General features: G+C 38.4%; 3 protein-coding genes and 1 long non-coding RNA gene across 4 annotated transcripts; 2 read left to right on the forward strand and 2 right to left on the reverse strand.

Annotated features, from left to right (window-relative positions):
* Positions 1-191: 191 nt before the first annotated feature.
* On the forward strand, positions 192-4,892 carry LOC124640112 (transcription termination factor 5, mitochondrial-like). Its single transcript, XM_047177769.1, has 8 exons — positions 192-347; positions 486-723; positions 1,415-1,575; positions 1,693-2,033; positions 2,611-2,742; positions 2,843-2,961; positions 3,223-3,477; positions 4,127-4,892. The coding sequence occupies exons 1-8, from the start codon at positions 221-223 to the stop codon at positions 4,353-4,355; spliced, it is 1,602 nt and encodes a 533-aa protein (XP_047033725.1). The 5' UTR covers positions 192-220; the 3' UTR covers positions 4,356-4,892.
* LOC124640129 (paired box protein 6 homolog) lies at positions 4,885-11,923 on the reverse strand. Its single transcript, XM_047177794.1, has 3 exons — positions 10,327-11,923; positions 7,634-7,757; positions 4,885-7,350 (listed from the first exon to the last, which is right to left on the reverse strand). Exons 1-3 carry the CDS (start codon positions 10,659-10,661, stop codon positions 6,700-6,702), a joined length of 1,110 nt encoding a protein of 369 aa, XP_047033750.1. The 5' UTR covers positions 10,662-11,923; the 3' UTR covers positions 4,885-6,699.
* A 9-nt stretch (positions 11,924-11,932) lies between these two features.
* LOC124640149 lies at positions 11,933-19,002 on the forward strand. The gene is made up of 3 exons (XR_006985527.1): positions 11,933-12,297; positions 18,072-18,244; positions 18,869-19,002. It is a non-coding gene; the product is annotated as an uncharacterized LOC124640149 (long non-coding RNA).
* LOC124640120 lies at positions 16,622-19,011 on the reverse strand. Its single transcript, XM_047177780.1, has 3 exons — positions 18,864-19,011; positions 18,083-18,269; positions 16,622-17,628 (listed from the first exon to the last, which is right to left on the reverse strand). Exons 1-3 carry the CDS (start codon positions 19,009-19,011, stop codon positions 16,692-16,694), a joined length of 1,272 nt encoding a protein of 423 aa, XP_047033736.1. The 3' UTR covers positions 16,622-16,691.
* Positions 19,012-19,650: the final 639 nt, after the last annotated feature.

Genomic DNA, 19,650 nt, shown 5'->3' on the forward strand with positions numbered 1-19,650 from the left:
TAAAAAAATATTGTGTATCACATTTTAGACTTCATTTAATCACTGACCTCTATATTTACCAATAGAGGTCAGTGCGTTTAATGCTGTTCGTTTCCGAACTTATTATGTCAGTGTCAGATGTCATTGACAGTAGCTTTGGCATGTGTTTGTTTATATTTACATTTTGTGAAAACTTTAATCAATTAAAATAAAATAGTCCAGAAAATACACCCTCACTAATATGCGGTCGCTTATCAAAAGTTTGAAATATAGAAGTGGAGGTTTACAAGTATCGTATTTTTGTCAACTTGCATCAAGAAAATACTATCACAACATACCGTTTTTTGATTTCTTTAAGAAAACTACAGGTAATTTAACTAATAACTTTTCGGCAGCAAAAGACTTGCATGGCTAGTTTTATTATAATAGTGTGATATTGTATATTTATTTGATAGGTGAGAGTTATAAGAAAGATTTTACGCATAACCTTTGCTCGAATATTTCAGGTGAATCGATATCTAAAGACTACATTGCCTTAATAAAGAAGAGGCACCCACAGATTGACGAGGTCACCCACGATGGCTTGGAGTGCACTCTACAGATTTTACAGAAGTTCGGCATCACACCCGAGGAGGCCTGCCAAGACCCCCATGTCTTTGTTATGAACCCAATCACTATGGACAACTATGCAGAAATACTTAAAGAGTGTGGTTTTATTCATATTTCTGCTAAAAATATTATAAAGTGAGTTTTGGTTTCAAATTGAGATTTATCAATAATGTACACAGTTGAATTGTGATCCTCCTTCTGTTTGGGAAATTTTGGAAGAAGAAAATTGAATTTAATCTTACTTTTAACAGAAACATGTTTCATAGATACTTCATCCTTGAGATTGTTCTTAAAATGTAACTTACCTATCTGATATCTCTGTCTTTTTTTCAAATTTATATCAAATATTTGTGTGTTAAGTCGTGGTGGCCTGGTGGGCAAAGAACCAACCTCTCGAGTATGAGGGCGCGGGTTCGATTCCAGGTCAGGCAAGTACCAATGCAACTTTTCTAAGTTTGTATGTACTTTCTAAGTATATCTTAGACACCAATGACTGTGTTTCGGATGGCACGTTAAACTGTAGGTCCCGGCTGTCATAGAGCATCCTTGGCATTTGTTACGGGTGGTCAGAGGCCAGTAAGTCTGACACCAGTCTAACCAAGGGGTATTGGGTTGCCCGGGTAACTGGGTTGAGGAGGTCAGGCAGGGCAGTCGCTCCTTGTAAAGCACTAGTACTCAGCTACATCCGGTTAGACTGGAAGCCGACCCCAACATAGTTTGGGAAAAAGGCTCGGAGGATGAGGATGATTTGTGAACTAGACCAACCTTCTCAGTTTTCATGTAAGAACTAGAAGTATTAGTTCATATATAAAAATTCTGCTTTCAGATACCACACACTGATAAGATTGAGAAAGATAGCTTGGCTAAAAAAAGAAGGATTCCTTCCAACTGACCTTCAACTAGAACAGAGAATATTGGACAAGTTCCAAGAGTGGCCTGACAGTAGTAAGGATTTACAGAAATTCTCTGATACTGATACATGTATATGTAAGTAAAATTCTACCCATCTGTTGAATAATTATTAATTGTTCTGTAAGCCAAGATATGATTTTTTTTTTTTTTGTCTCTCCTGTATAATATCTGATTCATAAACTTTTCTTTCAGTAACAATACGCATGAACATACTAGAAAGATATCTTCATTGGAAGTTGTCAGTAACACCAGAAGAATTCCAGAAATATTGTAAAAACTATCTGCCTCTCAAACACAAGCCTATGAGTGACATCCAAGAAGCAATAAATATAGCACAGAATGATATAAAGTTCGACATCCCTGGCATTAGAAGAAATGGCTTCATAATATCTGCAGATCCTTTGCATACTAAACTTATTTTAGAAAATTGTCCCACACTGGCCGGTATGGACATAAGGGACATTTTGAAAATAGAACCTGCCATTTTAAAGAATAATTACAATTCTATAGCAAAAGTTAGAGATGTTTTAGAGGTACTATCTTCAAACATACTAACTTAGGGACATGGCACATTATAGCAGCACCGCAACAGCACGGCTGCAGCACGGCGTCGCCTCGAATTTAGACTACGGCTAGCTGCCAGCGCGCTAACTACGCGTTGTCCGCAAGGTGCAAGCTCGCCGTCCGCGCACCGTCCGCGCGCCGGCGGTGAGGTGTAAGCTTGCTGTCACCGCAAACTCAATATTATTTTAAGACAGTTATGATTGAACACGACGCAATGACGTTGTTTCGCTGCCGGCTCGGAGGCGGCGCGTAATTAGCACGCCGTCGGCGCGCTGTACGCATGAGGACCGCTCGCTTGCAGCACGCGGGCGGCGAGTCGAGTTGTGTGGTAGCGGCAAGCGCGCTGACTGCTCGCCGTTGGCTTTTTCATATTGACATTACGAAATATATTATAATATACACGATTTAATGCTCTAAATTGAATAACAACTTAAATGCTGGTGTGGAGCCGTGCTGTTGCGGTGCCGCTATACTGTGCCATAACCTTTATTCCTAAATTGAATACTGTTCTGTGAATAAAACTGTTTTGTTCTAACTTTGTTCCAGGAATTTAGGATATCCCTTGAGGCACAAAGAAGGTGTTTAAAAATTTTCTGCATGAAACCTGAGACTGTTCGTGAGCGTTTAGAAGAACTAAGAAATTTAAAGGAGTACAAAGTCTTGTCAACAAATCCTAGGGTAAGAACCTGTTTGCACTGTTTAAAAACACGAAACTGTACTCTATTTAAGGGTGTTAAGGTTCATTATCACTTTTTAATTTTTACATTTTAACTTCCAGATTCTACTACTTGTCATACACAAGAAGAAAATGTTAAATCGACTTAGTAAAATAGAATCTGCAAAGAAACAATGCTTTAGCTTAAATCACTTAGTCTCATCTTCGCAAGTCTTTAATAAGTAAGTTGAATCTTTATTATTTTACCCTTTGTTAACAAATGCCCAATCTCAGAACAGTTGAAATGAAACCGCGACACACTACACACTACAACAATATTTATCCCATTGTGGTTAAATAAGAAATATGTAAAATGATACCATGAACTTCATTACAGATTTTTTTGAAGTCTAAGAAATTGCAATTCACAGCATAGATATTTTTTACCAACAACGCATTTATACGCTTTAAACTATACTCAAATATGTATTTACCTTTCGCAGTTACATAAGCAATTTCGGCGACAAAGTGTGCGGCCGAGACATAGCAATACTCATATCTTCGTCGCTAAAGAGTTTGCCAAAGCGCAATATAACTACCAACGAACCTTTAACCAGTAGCATTTTGAAGGAACTGAGACGACATAAGTACTGGCTACATGTTGCTATGAACGTTATCGACGAAAACATACAGTTTCTCAGGAAGACGTTTGACGATCAAATCATTTTTAATAACTGTTTGATTCTTCTTTACCCCGTGTGAGTATTAGAAAGTAAATAGTTTAACATAACAGGCTTTTTCCTGTGCGAAACAAATCCTCTTTTTACGAGTTAGGTTCATGTATTTTAGGCCCATGTGATTGGAGCACTGACCTCTATATTTACCACTGGACAGGCTGTTGTCAACGTGCTTTTGTGCCCGTTTGATAATCGCCATTTGGCGCTGTTAGACATAGCGAGTGTCCGTGGTCCTAAAATTATTTTACAGTGAACCAATGAACAAACACTTCTCTCACAGCCATTTGAAATTATACGTCAAAATTAGATCTGTGGCACTCGCTTAGACGATATTGGCGCTTCAAATGGGCACAAAAAAATTGCTGTCAAACGCACGGAACAGCCGGTCCAGTGGTAAATATAGAGGTCAGTGGATTAGAGAGAATTTCTAAGGGCCTAGTGGTTTCACAGAGTGATTCCAAATGGAACTCTTCATCCGTCTGTTTTACCCGACTATTAAAAATGGTTGGGATAAAAGACTGAAATAAGCACATAGACAATGCTGTTCGTTGAACCATTTTTTTGGGTTGTTGGTTGAGAAATAAGATCAAGTATTTATAAGGCGGAACTAACAGCCACATTTCACCATTTATGTTTAAATCCCATTTAATTTATTATCACTTCTTTCCAGTGCCGAAGTACAATACTACATAAACAACTTTCTAAGCCTGCGTACAGGCCAGGAACCAAGTGGTCCATTGAAAGAAGAACTGAATTACACTCACATGCATTTAGACAGACTCAGTGACGACCAAATCCTAAGCCTAGTGTTATACAGTATTGAGAAAAAATACCACTTTAGTGGAGACGGTATATGGGCGAGACAGGACGGTGTGAGAGTGGCCGCTCAAAAAATATGACGTCAGTGTGAGTCGCGAATGATAGTGACGCGATAAGGAAATATGGTCAGTATTTATTTAAAGGTTAAAGAGTTTTTGAATATGTAGTTGTGTTGGTTGGTGTTCTGGCTGAATATGGCAACACCAATGCGACGTGTTAAATAAAATTAAACTAAAAAATATATCAAACAAATCCTAAACTTGTAAAAAAAATCTTTCTTAGTGCCTTTTTACGATATTTCTAAAAGTGTAAAAATAAATGAGCGGAACGTTTTTTATATTGTTTTCTTTAACGTTTAATTTTTTTTCATCTTTGTTCTCATTTTTATTGCCAATAAAAAAATACAGGGCTAAAAATCTAACTGTGAGAGCGAAAATAGATTTACTTTGATTTGTCTTTGATTAGTGTCTAAAATTAATATTGAAAAAAAAAATGTACATAACTTTATTAACGTGTTAATTTTAAATTGTATATAAATGTTTATAGACGTGTACATTTAACTGTTAGCAAAAGGTACTTGGTACTCGAATGATTAAATAAAAAACTCACTTTAAGCACATTTGTATTATAATTTCTCGTCTTCCTTACAATTAAATATTACAAAATATCCAGCTTATTGCTCTCTTACCTTAACATTAACTTAATATAAATGCTTCATTAAAGTAAACACACGAATGGGAAATAACTCTTAATTAATTTTACTTTTCTAACTAGTTTTATAGTTACCCTGCTAAATATTCGTTGTTAGCAGACCTGTCTTTTAAATGATTTATATTTCATTGGTCCCTTTTGTTATATTATAAAAGATTTTGCATGTTATTCCTAAAAACCTATTAAAAAGGCCACATATCTTGACGAACTTGAAGTTGGCAGTTTAGCTGCGCAGTAGACAATTTTATTTCTAAAAGATCTATTGCTCAACAAACAGCCATCTTCAACCCCGACCAGACACAATCATCCTTTCTTACTGTTCTTATTTTGCACATTTTTCAAAATTTTGATCTATCTGATATCTATTTGATATCTACCTTCCGATTCTATAAATGGAAATGTAAGAAAATATAACTCCTTGTTTTACGTAGGTACTTAATTCATGTTATTATATTAGTTCATCCTGCAAATATAGCCTATCATACATAATATAGTAATTTAAAAGCTAGATGCAAAAAAACATAGGTATGGTCAACAACGAAAGTTATGCTCGTTTGTCACTAAATGTGTATCTTCAATGTGATGAGCGTGTCTATCTTGATTTAGATATAATTGTGTTATTGTGTTGTTATACTTTCGCTGCTGATTATTCCTAAAAAGAAATTAATTAAAGCATTCACCACAAAACAGACACTTGTTCGAGAATCACATGATTATAAAATGTGAATTTCTTAGAAATATACGAATTCTAAATAACCGCATCTCTGTTTAAGGAGACTGTAGATTGGGAAACAAACAATTAAATATATATTCTTAGTAAAATAAATAAAAATTAGAATGATTACTAATCTAAAATACCTAATTGTCGATATCTAAAGTATAAGCACCTATTGGATGCTGTCCCATCTTCTGGGCTTTCCTACTTAATTTTTGGCACGAACTGTTCACGTTTTCAAAATATATTTACACACTATACTATCTAAAATAGAATTTATACTAGGACTAATCTAACTTATACTTACAAAAGATGCTGTATCATACGATATCATTATGGTATAACAATAATTGATAACGAGCATTGTCAAGATAAGGCACAAGGAATGCACGAGAAGCGAAGTCTACGAGTACTTTACTCAATGAATAGAGACTACCCGTAAAGTTGCTAATGAGATCGAACCGCGGGCTTCAAAGCGCCGTATATGCGAGCAGTAGTTATTCCATAGAAGATCCCCTCACTAGCACCCTAACGGATGGTACACACTATTCGTAGCTTATAAATTAAACAAAACCTACAAACAAATTAAACTGTAAAGAGGCACATTTGTTTACATCTAATATTATTATTAAATTAAAACATTATTTACAGTTATTGCGAGAGATAACTTTAAAACGCAGCAAAATTTTTATAACTACAAAAATACAAAATTTAAACTACTTTGGCATACCAATTACATGGAATTTATGAATCAATACCTAGTCTAATAATATTATTTTTCTACTTTATATGAACTCATTCCTGAATCGATATAGGTATAGTCAGTGAATTAATTCATATAAAATGTAGATAACATGCACTAATTAAAAAAATGAGAACAAAACAGAAGATATATTTATATACGTTCATATCTATCTGCTACTTGAGATACTTGCTAATACTCCCTTTCGAAATTACACTCGCTTACTAACGCTAGGATAATTTCGAAAAGGAGTATTTCAATTCAAAAAAGGAGGCAGCGTGGTGTATGCCTGTCCGGTGCTGGGCTCCATCTTGACGACGACGGGTTGTGTGAGGTCGGAGTGGCGCTCCATCTCGTAGTGCTTGTCGTGCGACACGAGCGCGCACTTGTCGTAGTCCTCGGGCGGCGCGGCGTACCGCGGCTCGTCCTGCAGCGCGCACGCCGAGTACTTGTCCTCGTGCTCGTGCGCCCGGTACTCCAGCTTCTCGTCGTGCGCGTGCGGCTCCATCTGCGGCGAGTGCGCCGCCATCATCGGGTAGTCGCGCACGCCCAGCGGCGGCGGACTGCCTTCGCCGTACTCGTATGAGTGCCGCGGCGCGAACATCTGGCCGTCGTGCCCGTTGAGGACGGTCGTATACGAGTATGGAGCTGGTTGAGCATTGAAGCCCGGGTATCCGCCACTGCTTGACGACAACAAATGATGCGAGGATAGTTCGTAGGAGTGCTGGTACGACCAGGAGTCAGCCGGTGCAGGCAGGCCGTTCTGCGGGAAGGCGGGCAAGTTACCGCCGATGCCGGAGAAGCCGCCGCCTAACGTCGTGGAGCTCGGTGAACTGGAACCGATGTACCCTGTTTTGCGTGGAGGCTCTCTTTTACGCCATTTTGCTCTTCGGTTTTGGAACCAAACCTATTGGAATACAAAATACAATTATATTACCAACATCGACTCATCATCAGCCTATCGCAGTCCACTGCTGGACATAGGCCTCTCCAAGTGCACGCCACTGAGATCGATTTTCGGCTTCTCGCATCCAGCTCCTGCCAGCCGTCTTGCGCAAGTCATCACTCCACCGTGCCTGAGGACGTCCTACACTACGTTTGCCAACATCGACTAATATACCTAATTGTAAATGGGATCCTATTGTTAAAGGTCTACTCTAATTAATATTTGTATAAAATAAAGTACCAACCTGTACTCGTGATTCAGACAAGTTAAGTTTAAGAGCCAGCTCTTCTCGTGCGAACACATCGGGGTACGGTGCGCGCTCGAACGCTCGTTCTAGCTCCTCAAGCTGATACGCCGTGAAAGTGGTCCTGTGGAAGAAAGCACCAATATCAAAAACGAATACTCTAAAACAGATAGAATTGAGAAGCGAAACCTAGTATTCAAGGGAACCTAGTATTCAAGGTTACTCTATGTTAAAATGTTTACTCTGTGTTAGGGAGGATTTCGATATTGTTCTAAACAATAAACGACCCCTACTTGAACAGCAACTTGTTATGCTCTCAATTATGCATTCACAAATAAATTTATTCTTATCATTCCGGAGCGCATCCACCATCTGACGCGTGCAATATGGCTGCGGGCCGCGCACGCGCAGAAATTGATTGAGCGTGAAACGAAATTCACCCCCGTTGCGCGCGAGCACCTCTAATTGCCTGCCAATTGACTTTAAACTTATAGTGGTATCGTGTTATTAATTGTTACACCACATTTTTATTTGATAGTTATTACAACACTCATTGTGCCTGTCATCACAGGATTTTGATACATCGAGATGTTTATGAGCACCTAATACCTATTTAGAAAATATATTTTGTAGCTTCCTTTTACTTAGTTACGCCTAAAAATAAAGTTCACAATGCCACAAAATAATTTTCGAATCTTCTCTAAAACCATAGCAACAACGCCTAGGATAAAAACAGTTAGGTACTTAAAGCTGGTTCACCATTTAATAACGCAGTTGTAAATATTTAGAGATGAGCCACATAATTGTTGTACGCTATCAACGGAGCGATCATTGAGAGTTGTTGCAACTACATTCATTAAGCGTTGTACCCTCCATTCACGAGATGGTGAGATAAGGCAATTGACTCCCCGCGGCCATACGGGTAATTAATCTGAACGATACATGTCGCCTCCGTGGTTATTACAGCAGTTATTGCAAGACGCCTGCAGCAAGTGCGCTGTTGCTAAGAAGGGTGCCGCTTGAAGCTTTGTCTCGATCATAAGGGTGTTGAGCCGTTATGAAGTATACTATTCAAGCATAAATGGCCAGATAATATCTCAACATTCTTGGTTGAAAGTCTAGTTACTAATTTTATTATTTAGTCCCGTATGTATTATTATTTCCTATCGCGGAAGAGTCGTTGTTGGAGGATAAAGACTTTCGGTTTAATTTTTAATTCCCTTTTTTAATACTTCAGAATAGTCAAATATAAATTATGGCAATCTTGCAAACAAGCTGGTATCCTAACTGGTACCGATTTACCACACTATTACCCTATTTGGTACCATACTTTCTACGTAATTTCAAAGATCGGATCTTGTTAGATAGCGAGTACTGAGTTAGCTACTTATCAATTTAAACGCAGCTATGTATGTACAATGTCTGATTAGTTTGCTATCTCAACAAATCAAATAAGATTCCTGAAGTAGTTAAGCTAAACTCTCTTTTATCTACATACCCTTTAATCAATCATCTTCAGTCGTGATAAATCAAACACCGGACAAAATATGATATTAGCTTTCTTCCAAGATAATAGTCATCGAACTCCTTTTGATAAAAAAAATATTATAAAAAACTGTTTTCCCAAAAAACAATTGAAAACATCTAACATGCCTTCATCCAACCATATGTTTTTTATCAGGTATTAAAAATCATCGTATTAGTAATGCAAATAATTAATAAAACTGGGGTGGATTGGCGACTATACAATAGAATTAATTCAGAGAGGGTGCGCGCGCGCCGGTCACCTGTGACAGCGGCGCGTGCCGACACACGTCAAACGTTTATAGGAACCACTTCATCATTTGATATGTTGCACTCTAGTTGATAGATAGCCTTAAATAACGCAAGTAACGTTTTGTAGGCGATGTCTAAGATTTTTTTATCAATATTGTAAGTAGGTGCATACTATGAGTTCATTTGTGAACTGATTTTTTAAGACACAATGTCGATTGGGAATTTCGTGCAGTATTTTACTTGATCTGACAGCTTACTAATTCGAACCATACGTCGATTCTTTGACAAATCAATAGGTATATGTAGTTTGATACCAATCTTCTTAATTATTAAAAAAAGAATCGAATATTTGGTGGTTAGAATGATTTTATTGTCAACAAAGAACTGTAATACCTTTTTTATCGCTTATAATCAATTTTTTTATAGTTGACACTGGAATTTGCCGTTTGTTTATTTTTTTCTGGAAAAATATGACATTTTACGCAGCTTTTTTAGTAAAACTTTTTCATGTAAACATTACCAAACCCTCTACTTTTGCTCGATTTTTATTTCTATGAAAAGTAGTTAGGTACCTACTCTATAACTACTTCTACCATTTCCTCACACATATAATATTTAAACCTCAGATCTGTCACTTTTCATTAAAATTAAATACTTATGCACAATTTAGAAAAGCACGTAGCTTACGCCTACGAAACTACTACGAAGATCGTAGCCACCTTGCTACGTATAAGACGGCGACTACAAATTATCTTCGTAGCAAATAGAAAATTCGTAGCAGCGTATCCGTAGCCAACTTTTTATCACATTTTTGTATACTCCAGAAATTATTAACATTATTGTATGAAAGTAAATTATTGTTAATAATAATAGAGTATTTATGAGGTAAAATAAGAATCTTAGGTGGGAAAACTTACCTCGTTTTCTTTTTCTTGATTCCGTTGTTGTCGCTCTTCTTCTTGTCACTCTTCTTGGAGGCTGGCGGCGGCGGCGGCGGCGCGTGCGGCACGGGGCTGGACTCCACGGCCTGCAGCAGCATGGGCTCCTCCTTGCGCTTGTGGTCGGCGGCGGGCGCGAACACGGGCAGCTCGTCGCGGTACAGCTCGCCGATCTCGCCCACCACCACCTGCACCTGGCGCTCTTTGGGGAACTCGGCGAACATGTGGTCGTCGAAGGGCGGCTGCTCCATGTGGTGGCCGGGCTCGAAGCACTCGTAGCGCGAGCCGGCTCCGGCGCTCTCGCACACGTACATGTAGCCGTCGGCGGCGGGCGGCGGCGGGCCCGCTACCTCGGCGCGCACCTCGCTCGGCTCCGTCGCGGCGCAGCTCGCTCCACCGACCGAACGCGACACTCAGATTTATCTACTCCGATATTAAACAATTTGACTTCATTTAACCGAACCCCCGGGATCGACGAACGCTCGCGCCGTTCGTATCCTCGTGTCCGTCCCGGTTAAATGGCTTTAATCAACTTTAACGAACTAACCGAATTTGCTCTACGGTTGGTCAATTTATATTACCATAATACGTCGCTCGATGTAGGTTTTGAGCCAATGAGTAGCGCGTCCGAGAGAGACGAGAGCGCGAGTGCGAGTGCTATTCTCGGTCGTAGTGTGCCGCCGTAGGAGACAGATTTGAGTGTGTGGAGCGGGCGCTTACGACTGAGGCGCGAGCTCGGCGGGACACCAATGGTAGCGTCGCGCAGCCACACCCCCGGGCGCCACGAGCCGCGCGCGCTCCGGCCGCTCCGGGCTCCCCTCGCGCCGGCTGCTGCGGGCTGCGCACCGCACTGCCATCGTCGGCGCACTATGCGGGCTTCCCACAAACTCTCGCAATATTTGTTTGTTTCGGTGCTATTGTAGGGCCGAACGCCCACATCATTATTTTGAAAGTCCATACACTTTATTGTAAATCCGTATCAACACCACTGATATGTCTCTCTCATGATTTATAGCCGTGGGAAAATATTCACAGCTTTGGAAAATAATAATTGGATTATCATTTTCACAGCACTTTTCAGTTTTACCTTTACCTACACATCTTACATGGTAATAATTGTCTTCACCATCTCACTATCAACAAACTTCTACCAACCTGTTTTCTGCTATTTATATATCCGCCACGTACACCTATAGCCCAATCACACTAGTAATATTATTGGATTAAAACGTAAGTACGAAAGCACTGGTAACTGTATCTCCGGTAGAACACTGGCTGGCACGGGATGCAGCTGATCTGAATGCGCGCTGCGTCGAGCCGTCGACGCACGCGCACTGATGCCGATCAACGACACCATCGCTTAATTATTAATTAACAGTTATTGCTGGCTATTATTAATAAAACATTCGCCCTGACTATTGGCACTTAGATTAGCGCCGAGGGAGTAATGGCGCATTTCAACAATTTCGGTTGTTATTTAATTGAAGTCAATTTAGATGATCAGAGTCTATTTAGGTTGGTGCTGGCGCTCGCCAGCGGGATCTCTGCTTCATTGGGCTTATTGGTGACTTTCAGACAACACGAATTGCACTCGCTGATGCACTTCTCGTCGCATTTGCAGTTGGTGTGGTTTGAAACAAATGGGTCACGGTCGAACGCACCGGCCGTCTGAGACGCGTGTGTCGATATCTTTGTGTTATAATTCATTAGTCAGCTAAAGTCATTTACTATAGGATAGATTGTGCTCTGTGTCATAGGATGGTGTTAATTGTGAAGTGTGGAAAGCCAAGTGGGAAGTGCTGGAGCTGGCGTAGTTGCGTGTTCTGTACAAGGACTCCGTGTCCGAACTCTTCGTGTTGACCGAAATAGTGCGCGCGCTGCTGACGAAATATGGCTGCATGAATGACGCACAGTTTGAAATGTTCAGTTTTATTTTAATGGGGGCTAAAGGTAAGGTTTCTTAAGACATTTTATTATCCATACATTCACGGCTGTCTCTTTATTAAATGTGTTAGATTATTGGTTCTTACTTACACACTGGGTGTGGCACGAATCATATTTTTAACCATAACTCCTACGTATGTACATATATAGGAGGACATACACGTTGATTCATAGATTTACCTACACAAATTAAATAATCCCCTAAACATATTTTGATGCAAACTCAAAATCTTAATCAAAATATCTGATTCTGTGTTATAACAATTATATTAGTTGGAAAAAAAGCCGACTGAATATGTTTTCCACCTTACGTTTTTGACGTTAGCCCCATAGATAGATAGGTATATATATTTTGGTCGCGAGTCTCCGACTCAGCAGCTTAACCCCACGTCACCGTCGCGTCGGCGTCGCCCGCCTCTACTCTTATTTTGCCCTAAGTATGGGTCTTCTTCTTGTTAAATTCTGTTTGTTCTTGTGTGACAGTATGATATTTTATAAATAACTAGCTTTTGCCGGCGTTTTTTTTTCACCCGCGTCCCGGATAGTGATAAAAACTTCTTATGTCCTTCTCCCGGGCCTAAGCTACCACCCCTCTAATTATGAGCTTAAACGGTTCAGCCATTCTTATAAAATGTGTTACTAAAACGACTTTCTTTTATATATTTATAGATACTCGTAGATGACATAGAAAATGGTTAAACTTCAGATTTCAGTCCTTTATTTACCTACCAGTTTAGTAAAGATAAATGTTTATCTAAATCTTCTCTTTTAGAAAACTAAACTGCTTAAAATAATTATAAATGCATGGACGCATATTGGAGGAACACGTACTCGCGCTCGAATTACCTACAACTTTTATATAGGTAATTTGCTACAGTATTGTTCCAGAGATCCATTCTGTGTCTAAAAACTCTTCTCTGCTTATTACCTACAATATTTTCACGTAGTACAAGCACTTATTTTCTCAATTTAGAGGTAACAAATATGTCACTCCAATAGCCACCTAAGTTATGCACTCTTGTTGTAAATAACTCTGTGATCTTTCCCACATTTAACATTTAATGGAATATTTATTTGACAATGTATTATATGATTAATTATTATTTCTCCAAAAAATCAAGTCTATTACTAGCATCACAACAGCAGTTATCTGCTGCGATTGAAAGTTTTTTTTTTATCAGTTTTCTTGCTTAAGGTATAATGGTATATCCTATAACGTACCTACTATCAGATTTAAACAGTCAAACGTTTCCTTACTGAAAATACTAAAAACTAATGTGTCCGGTGAATTTAGTGTCTTCAGTATATTGATTTGTTGTTAATTGACACACAAAACGTGAAATACATGACTATCGATTCCTTAAATAACTTTAGATATACATATACCTATACAAAACCCTGTATGTTAGGTATGTTAATGTTGATTAGGTATTGTTAATCTCACCTACATATATACAATTTGATGAATAAGAAAATTGCTTATATACGGGAAATCATTACACTTTCACTGACTAAAAACAACCCCCTTTTGTGTAGAATCATTATATTTTTATTTTAACTGCAGAAGGCATTTCAACGAAGTCAACTTACGTTACTTCACTACACCACCATAAAAGACGCCAGAAGTGGTACCAAACTAAATACTACATAGAAAGTGAAATTCTACTCTACAAAATATTGAAATAATATTAGACCAAGAGAGATTCAATAATAACCGCACACAAGTTAAGTAGGTAATCATGGGCGATACTCCAGGGCCCCTCACTTTCTAAACTTCCGTAGCCATTTGAATATTATCATATTATATAGCTTGTGTCATGAAGTTCTGAAACTCACAAGATACTCAGATGTGTTCGAAATGAGAAAAAATATCGAAGTCTCTGTATTGCTTTGTTTTCAAGTTTCAAACGATACAAATAAAAAAATGCCCTATACAGTTAGGTAATAGCGTATTCCAGAGCTATACATTCTTTGACTTTCTGACCATTCCATCATTAGGTCAGTACCTAAGGTAATATGTACATGAACACGTAAGTATGTTATAAGTATTTCATTACTTCCCGTCAACGAACCTGACTTAGTATATACATATTTAAAATCACTACTTATCCTCTTCCCTCTTGGAAGTGTAATCATCAAATATGCGGTCCTGCACCTGATCTCTCCGGTCGTGTCGGTTAGTAAGAAATTAAAACCCCAGTTTCCATTTCAATTGCATTTCAGCTTTTGAAGTTGTGTATCAGTTTTTCATGACTGACAAACAATACTCATACCTACCGACCGGTTAAAACAGCTATCAATAAAAACCCTTAATATAAAATTGGGGTTTACTATTATAATATACTAGCTGCTTTCTCGCGGTTTCACCCGCGTCCATTTGCAATATAGTCTATTTTACTTGCAGATAGTGTAGCCTTCTTATATTGTTAGGTATATTGGTTCTTATATTGGTAAATATTGTTTTTAAATCGATCCAGTAGTTTTTGAATGTATCCATTGCAAACAAACAGACCAAAATAAAATTGTTTTCTCTTTATAATATTAGATTCACATAATAACTTGTTGTTAGACTTTTTAGTTGAGTTTTGAAATATTGGGATTCATATTTCCAATTGTGTTTAAAAAAATCCCATGTGTGTATCGTTGGATATTTTTTCTCTTATAACGACGCATTTCCACGTTTTTTCCCGCTACATTGCCGTCGATGGCTGACGGACGCGATATGTATCAAATCGGTCCATGATATTCAAAAATTTTCCATTGCAAAAGCCCACATGTTTAATATAATAATTTACATATCGTTCATTTAACTTCATGTGTACATAGTTTATGTATTCAATCACTATGTAAATATTCCTGTTAAATAGGATCATACCAAGAAAAGGTCAGGATGATGTTCAGTGAGTCATGTGACGGCGCGTAGGCGCTTCACATAAAATCTCTCTGGCGACGGAGCGCGACGCAGAATCTGCCGCGCGCTCAATTGGACTCAATTGCTTTAATTGATTTCAATTGAAATGACCTCGCGCACCGGCTCTCGGCTCCCGCTCCTAGTCTGACACTTTTACATCTATCTTTTTTGGAACTGACATAAAAGCTCTAAGATAAATTTCATTGCCCCCAATAAAACGAGCCGTTTGTTTGTCACTGTAATATCCTCTGTAAGTTTAATGTTTGCTGTCTATGTGTTGCAGTTATAATAGACTGTTGTGTGGCTATAAAAGACATACTATTTTGTAGATTGCCTCTATTCATAAGTCGCTTGATGTTTTTAGAATCTGAATCAATCACTTACATTGCAAGGAATACAAGATAAATCGTGTCCAAAATAAATATTTTATTGTAGCATTCAGTTCGCCTACATTTTATTTCCCCAGAAAAAACATTTATATTTACTACAAAGTTTGGAGGGAAACATTCCTCTGAAAATGTACTTTATACCAGAGTAAACAAACAGCAGTACAAACAATTGGGGTTTCCACGATATCATTGGATACTTTCCGGGACCACAGGCACCTTCTCATAATTTAAGGATGTAACTTGTGATGTTGTGATTCATACGATACGGAGAACACAACATGTACTCTGCCTAGTGCTTCTATGCTTATACACTCTGAGTTAAGCTCAAGCATCCATGCAATTACAATAAGATATAAATACCTACTCAAATTTTAATGGAGCCACTGATATGACATTTAGTAACACACGAAAGAGCAAAACAAAAATGATGGTATTTTTACGAGAATATTATATAAGTACATAGATATTATTTTTGAATATTTTTTATATTGTTGTAATATTGATAACTATAGTTCGGCCATTCAGAGAATGCGTTCCTGACACGTCGCGATTGAACTGACGACGTAATAACATTCATTGATTATTGATATAATAATGTTGTTTTAATGCTCCTCAATTGTTAAAACGGTAAACAACCAGCAAAAATATTTTTATCGTAACTGCAACGCCATTGCAAAGTTACGTCGTCAGTTCAATCGCGACGTGTCAGGAACGCATTCTCTGAATGGCCGAACTATAAACCATAAAATAAATATTCAATATTTGAATATTTATTGTTGTACAATATAAAAAAACGTGCTACAATAATACCGGTAGGTACAAACGATGACGGAATGACATTAAAAAGACATCACACATTTTGGCACGTGTTCTATCCGGTGCACAATTGGTCTTAATTAGGAAATAGCGGCGCGGGCGCAGACGCCGCTGTGCCGACCATCTTCAAGCGATGCGCGACAGTATAAATAATTATACAAACTATATAATATCAAAAATATTTTTATCTAAGAAATTATTTCATAAAGCCACCTGAACATTCAACTTTACGTACAAAATTATAAAAATACATAATTGAAGATATATAACATGTTATCTGAGTTTTAACGTAGAGGAAGCTGTTGCGACTTCTTTTTAGTCGGTTTCTTATTTTTGTTTTTACTCCAAAAATAGGATTTAAATTCCTTGTTAGCATTACTAGTAGTTGGCTCATTGCTGTCACTATCACTATCAGCTAAATGTTTACCGCCGAACATGACACTTCGCCGACGTTTTTCAGGAATGGCCTCCTCTTCTTGAGCATTATCTTCATCAGGATCTACAGCCTTCGTTTCTCCTTCAAATCTTAATTTTTTTCGAACAATTCCTTGTCCTGGCTTCTTTTCAGGCACTTCGTCAATTACTGACAGGAGACTGGCAGTCACAAATTCCTCATAAAATTCAACACTTTGAGTTTCCTTGTCCTCTGTATCGGGTTGCTGTCTTGCTGCTATGTCACTGATATCTCTAGAAGACATTTGCATTGAAATCGATCGTGATTTTCTGAAGAACTTTAACATGTTTAACTCCTCTGAAGGTTGGTTTGCTAGCATATTGTCATCAAACATTTTACCATTATCCGATGCTATACTTTTTAGCTCGGGGTAGGCTTCGAAATCATAATCTGAATTAATTATATCTAATGATTCGCTTACTAGGACTCTTTCTATTCCTTCAATTTCTAAACTTGATCCTGTTTGCACAGCGACATCGGCCGTCAAAGCAGATTCTAGTTTACCTAACTCTATTTCGCCAAAAGAGTCAATTACGTCTAATCCATCGTAATCAGCTTCAGCAATGCCTCGTAAACTTCCTGAAAATCTTTTTGTGCGTTTTAATCTGAAAATTCTTTGAAATCTATCCATTAAATAACTACAAACTGTTTTATGTCTTCTTTGCATTCCTGGGTGTTCCATATAATCATGCATGCCCCTTGGTTGGTAAAAGAATTTTGAGAATCCGGTATCGTTGGGCGATCGCATAATGGGGTCCAAATATAAACTGAAATAAGTACAATAATAATTAAATGCAAAGTTGCTTTTCAACCACATCACGAGGTGAATAATTTTTACACTCAAGTGCAACACGTAACTTTTCATCAAAAAAGATACTGGCGCGCTAAGCAAATTAACAATAATTATTAATTAAGTCTGAGTTCTGAATTAAATCGCCACTATGGTGATAGAATTCACAAACGTATACCTACTCTATTTGAGTAGGCACGTAGGTACATTTATACTTTGTTGCTCTAGAGGACAAAAACGACTTTTGAACTCTGATACCAAGGAGGAAAAATACTATTTCCGAGATAGGGGATGACAAATATATAGGATTAAATAGCAGCTACAGCACAAGAAACGACTTCCTACATGCATGTCATAGCTTTAGATTAGATAATATAACAAATGTAGGTATGTTATTAATGTTACAAATGTTGTCAGCAGATGAAACTTACACATTCTCAGCAGCATCGGTGTATATGAAGAAGGCGTCTGACACTTTGGGCACGCATCGCTTGAGCCAATAGTGCACTGTATACAGTATAGTGAGAAGCACGGCCAGGAATGTGATGGCGGCGAGGCATACATTGTGCTGTAGTCCAGCCGCCGCGCCGCAGGTTAGCCGATCCTCATCATAAATGTCTGAAAAACAGAAGTAATAAACGCGGTGTCCGTAAACCTATGTAAAAGCTACAGTTCATGTCGAACCGAATAGTGAAATCCACTATTCGGTTCCACTAATAAAAAAACTTCAGATCGGACCACTATATTATAGACTAGCTTCTGCCAGCGGTTTCACCCGTATCCCGTCGGAACTTCTGCACGAACAAGGATAAAAAGTACCTAGTCTTCCTCGATAAAAAGGCTATTATAATTTTTTTTCAACTCGGACCAGTACTTCCTGAGAGTAGCGCGTAGCGCAAACAAACTCTTCAGCTTCATAATATTAGTAGAGATTTATGCTATACTGCCTCCTACACTTGTATGATACGGTTCTTCAAACCATACAAACGGAATTGTGTTGCTGGGGAGTTTGTTCCACCACTTCTTCTTCAAAGCAAAAACACATAGGAAGTGGTAAAGGGCGGGCGTTTTGAGGGCCCTGACTTTTGTAACTTTGACCTTCAAAAAGTGCTGATTTTCAGCCTACTTTGAATAGATGAATTTTGGTCTTGTGGATTTCGGGTTCTTCTCAAAGATCTAGTTGTCATGATTGGTTATGTTTGTGTTGTATACCATAGGAGCCGCAGTTGGGCACGCCGTCGCAGGCGCTGAGCGAGTCGATGCAGACGCGCGCGCCGGACACCTGGCACTCGAGGTTGGCGGTCCCGCAGCGCGCCTCGGTCGTCAGCAAAGTGCGAGCCGGCGTCATCACCACTGTCATGCGCTCTAACTGCAGTCACAACGACTTACACGTATATTCATCGTATTTTGGTGACAATGAAGGGGTTTGAATTCAATTATTCAACTGGTACTCAGCTGAATCCGGTTAGACTGGAAGCCGACCCCAACGTAGTTGGGAAAAGGCTCGGAGGATGATGATGAGGGCATTCAAAATCTTATTTGTTAAGTTTTACCATCATCGTCATCAAACACTCTCTATCTTTTAAAACCATATTTTTTCTATGTTATATTTTCAGACGTAGGAACCTCGCTAAGTATAGTAAGTTCAACTCAGTCGTGCGCGCGGCCTTATGTGTGGGTAACCCTTGTACATATACAGTGACTTTGTGTGCGTGACAAGAGGTACAGTCGGGTACAAATACAGTTATTTAGGGGTTGTATACGGCTGTTTAAAGAAAAACATTATTACGTAATTTAATGTTTATTTATTTATAATGATTCTGAATCGCTACTTGAAAAATCAAATGATGAATTTTCGGATTCGCTACTCTTCAAGGTGAATCATAAATTCTGACTCCATGTCAAAATGTCTATAGTATTCTTCTTTTCTCTTTTGTACATGTCGACAAGTATTATACCACATCCCTTCATCAATTTGACTTAAACGTTAATTTATGAG

This window comes from Helicoverpa zea, chromosome 2 (genome assembly GCF_022581195.2).
Source record: "Helicoverpa zea isolate HzStark_Cry1AcR chromosome 2, ilHelZeax1.1, whole genome shotgun sequence".
Lineage (NCBI taxonomy): Eukaryota > Metazoa > Arthropoda > Insecta > Lepidoptera > Noctuidae > Helicoverpa > Helicoverpa zea.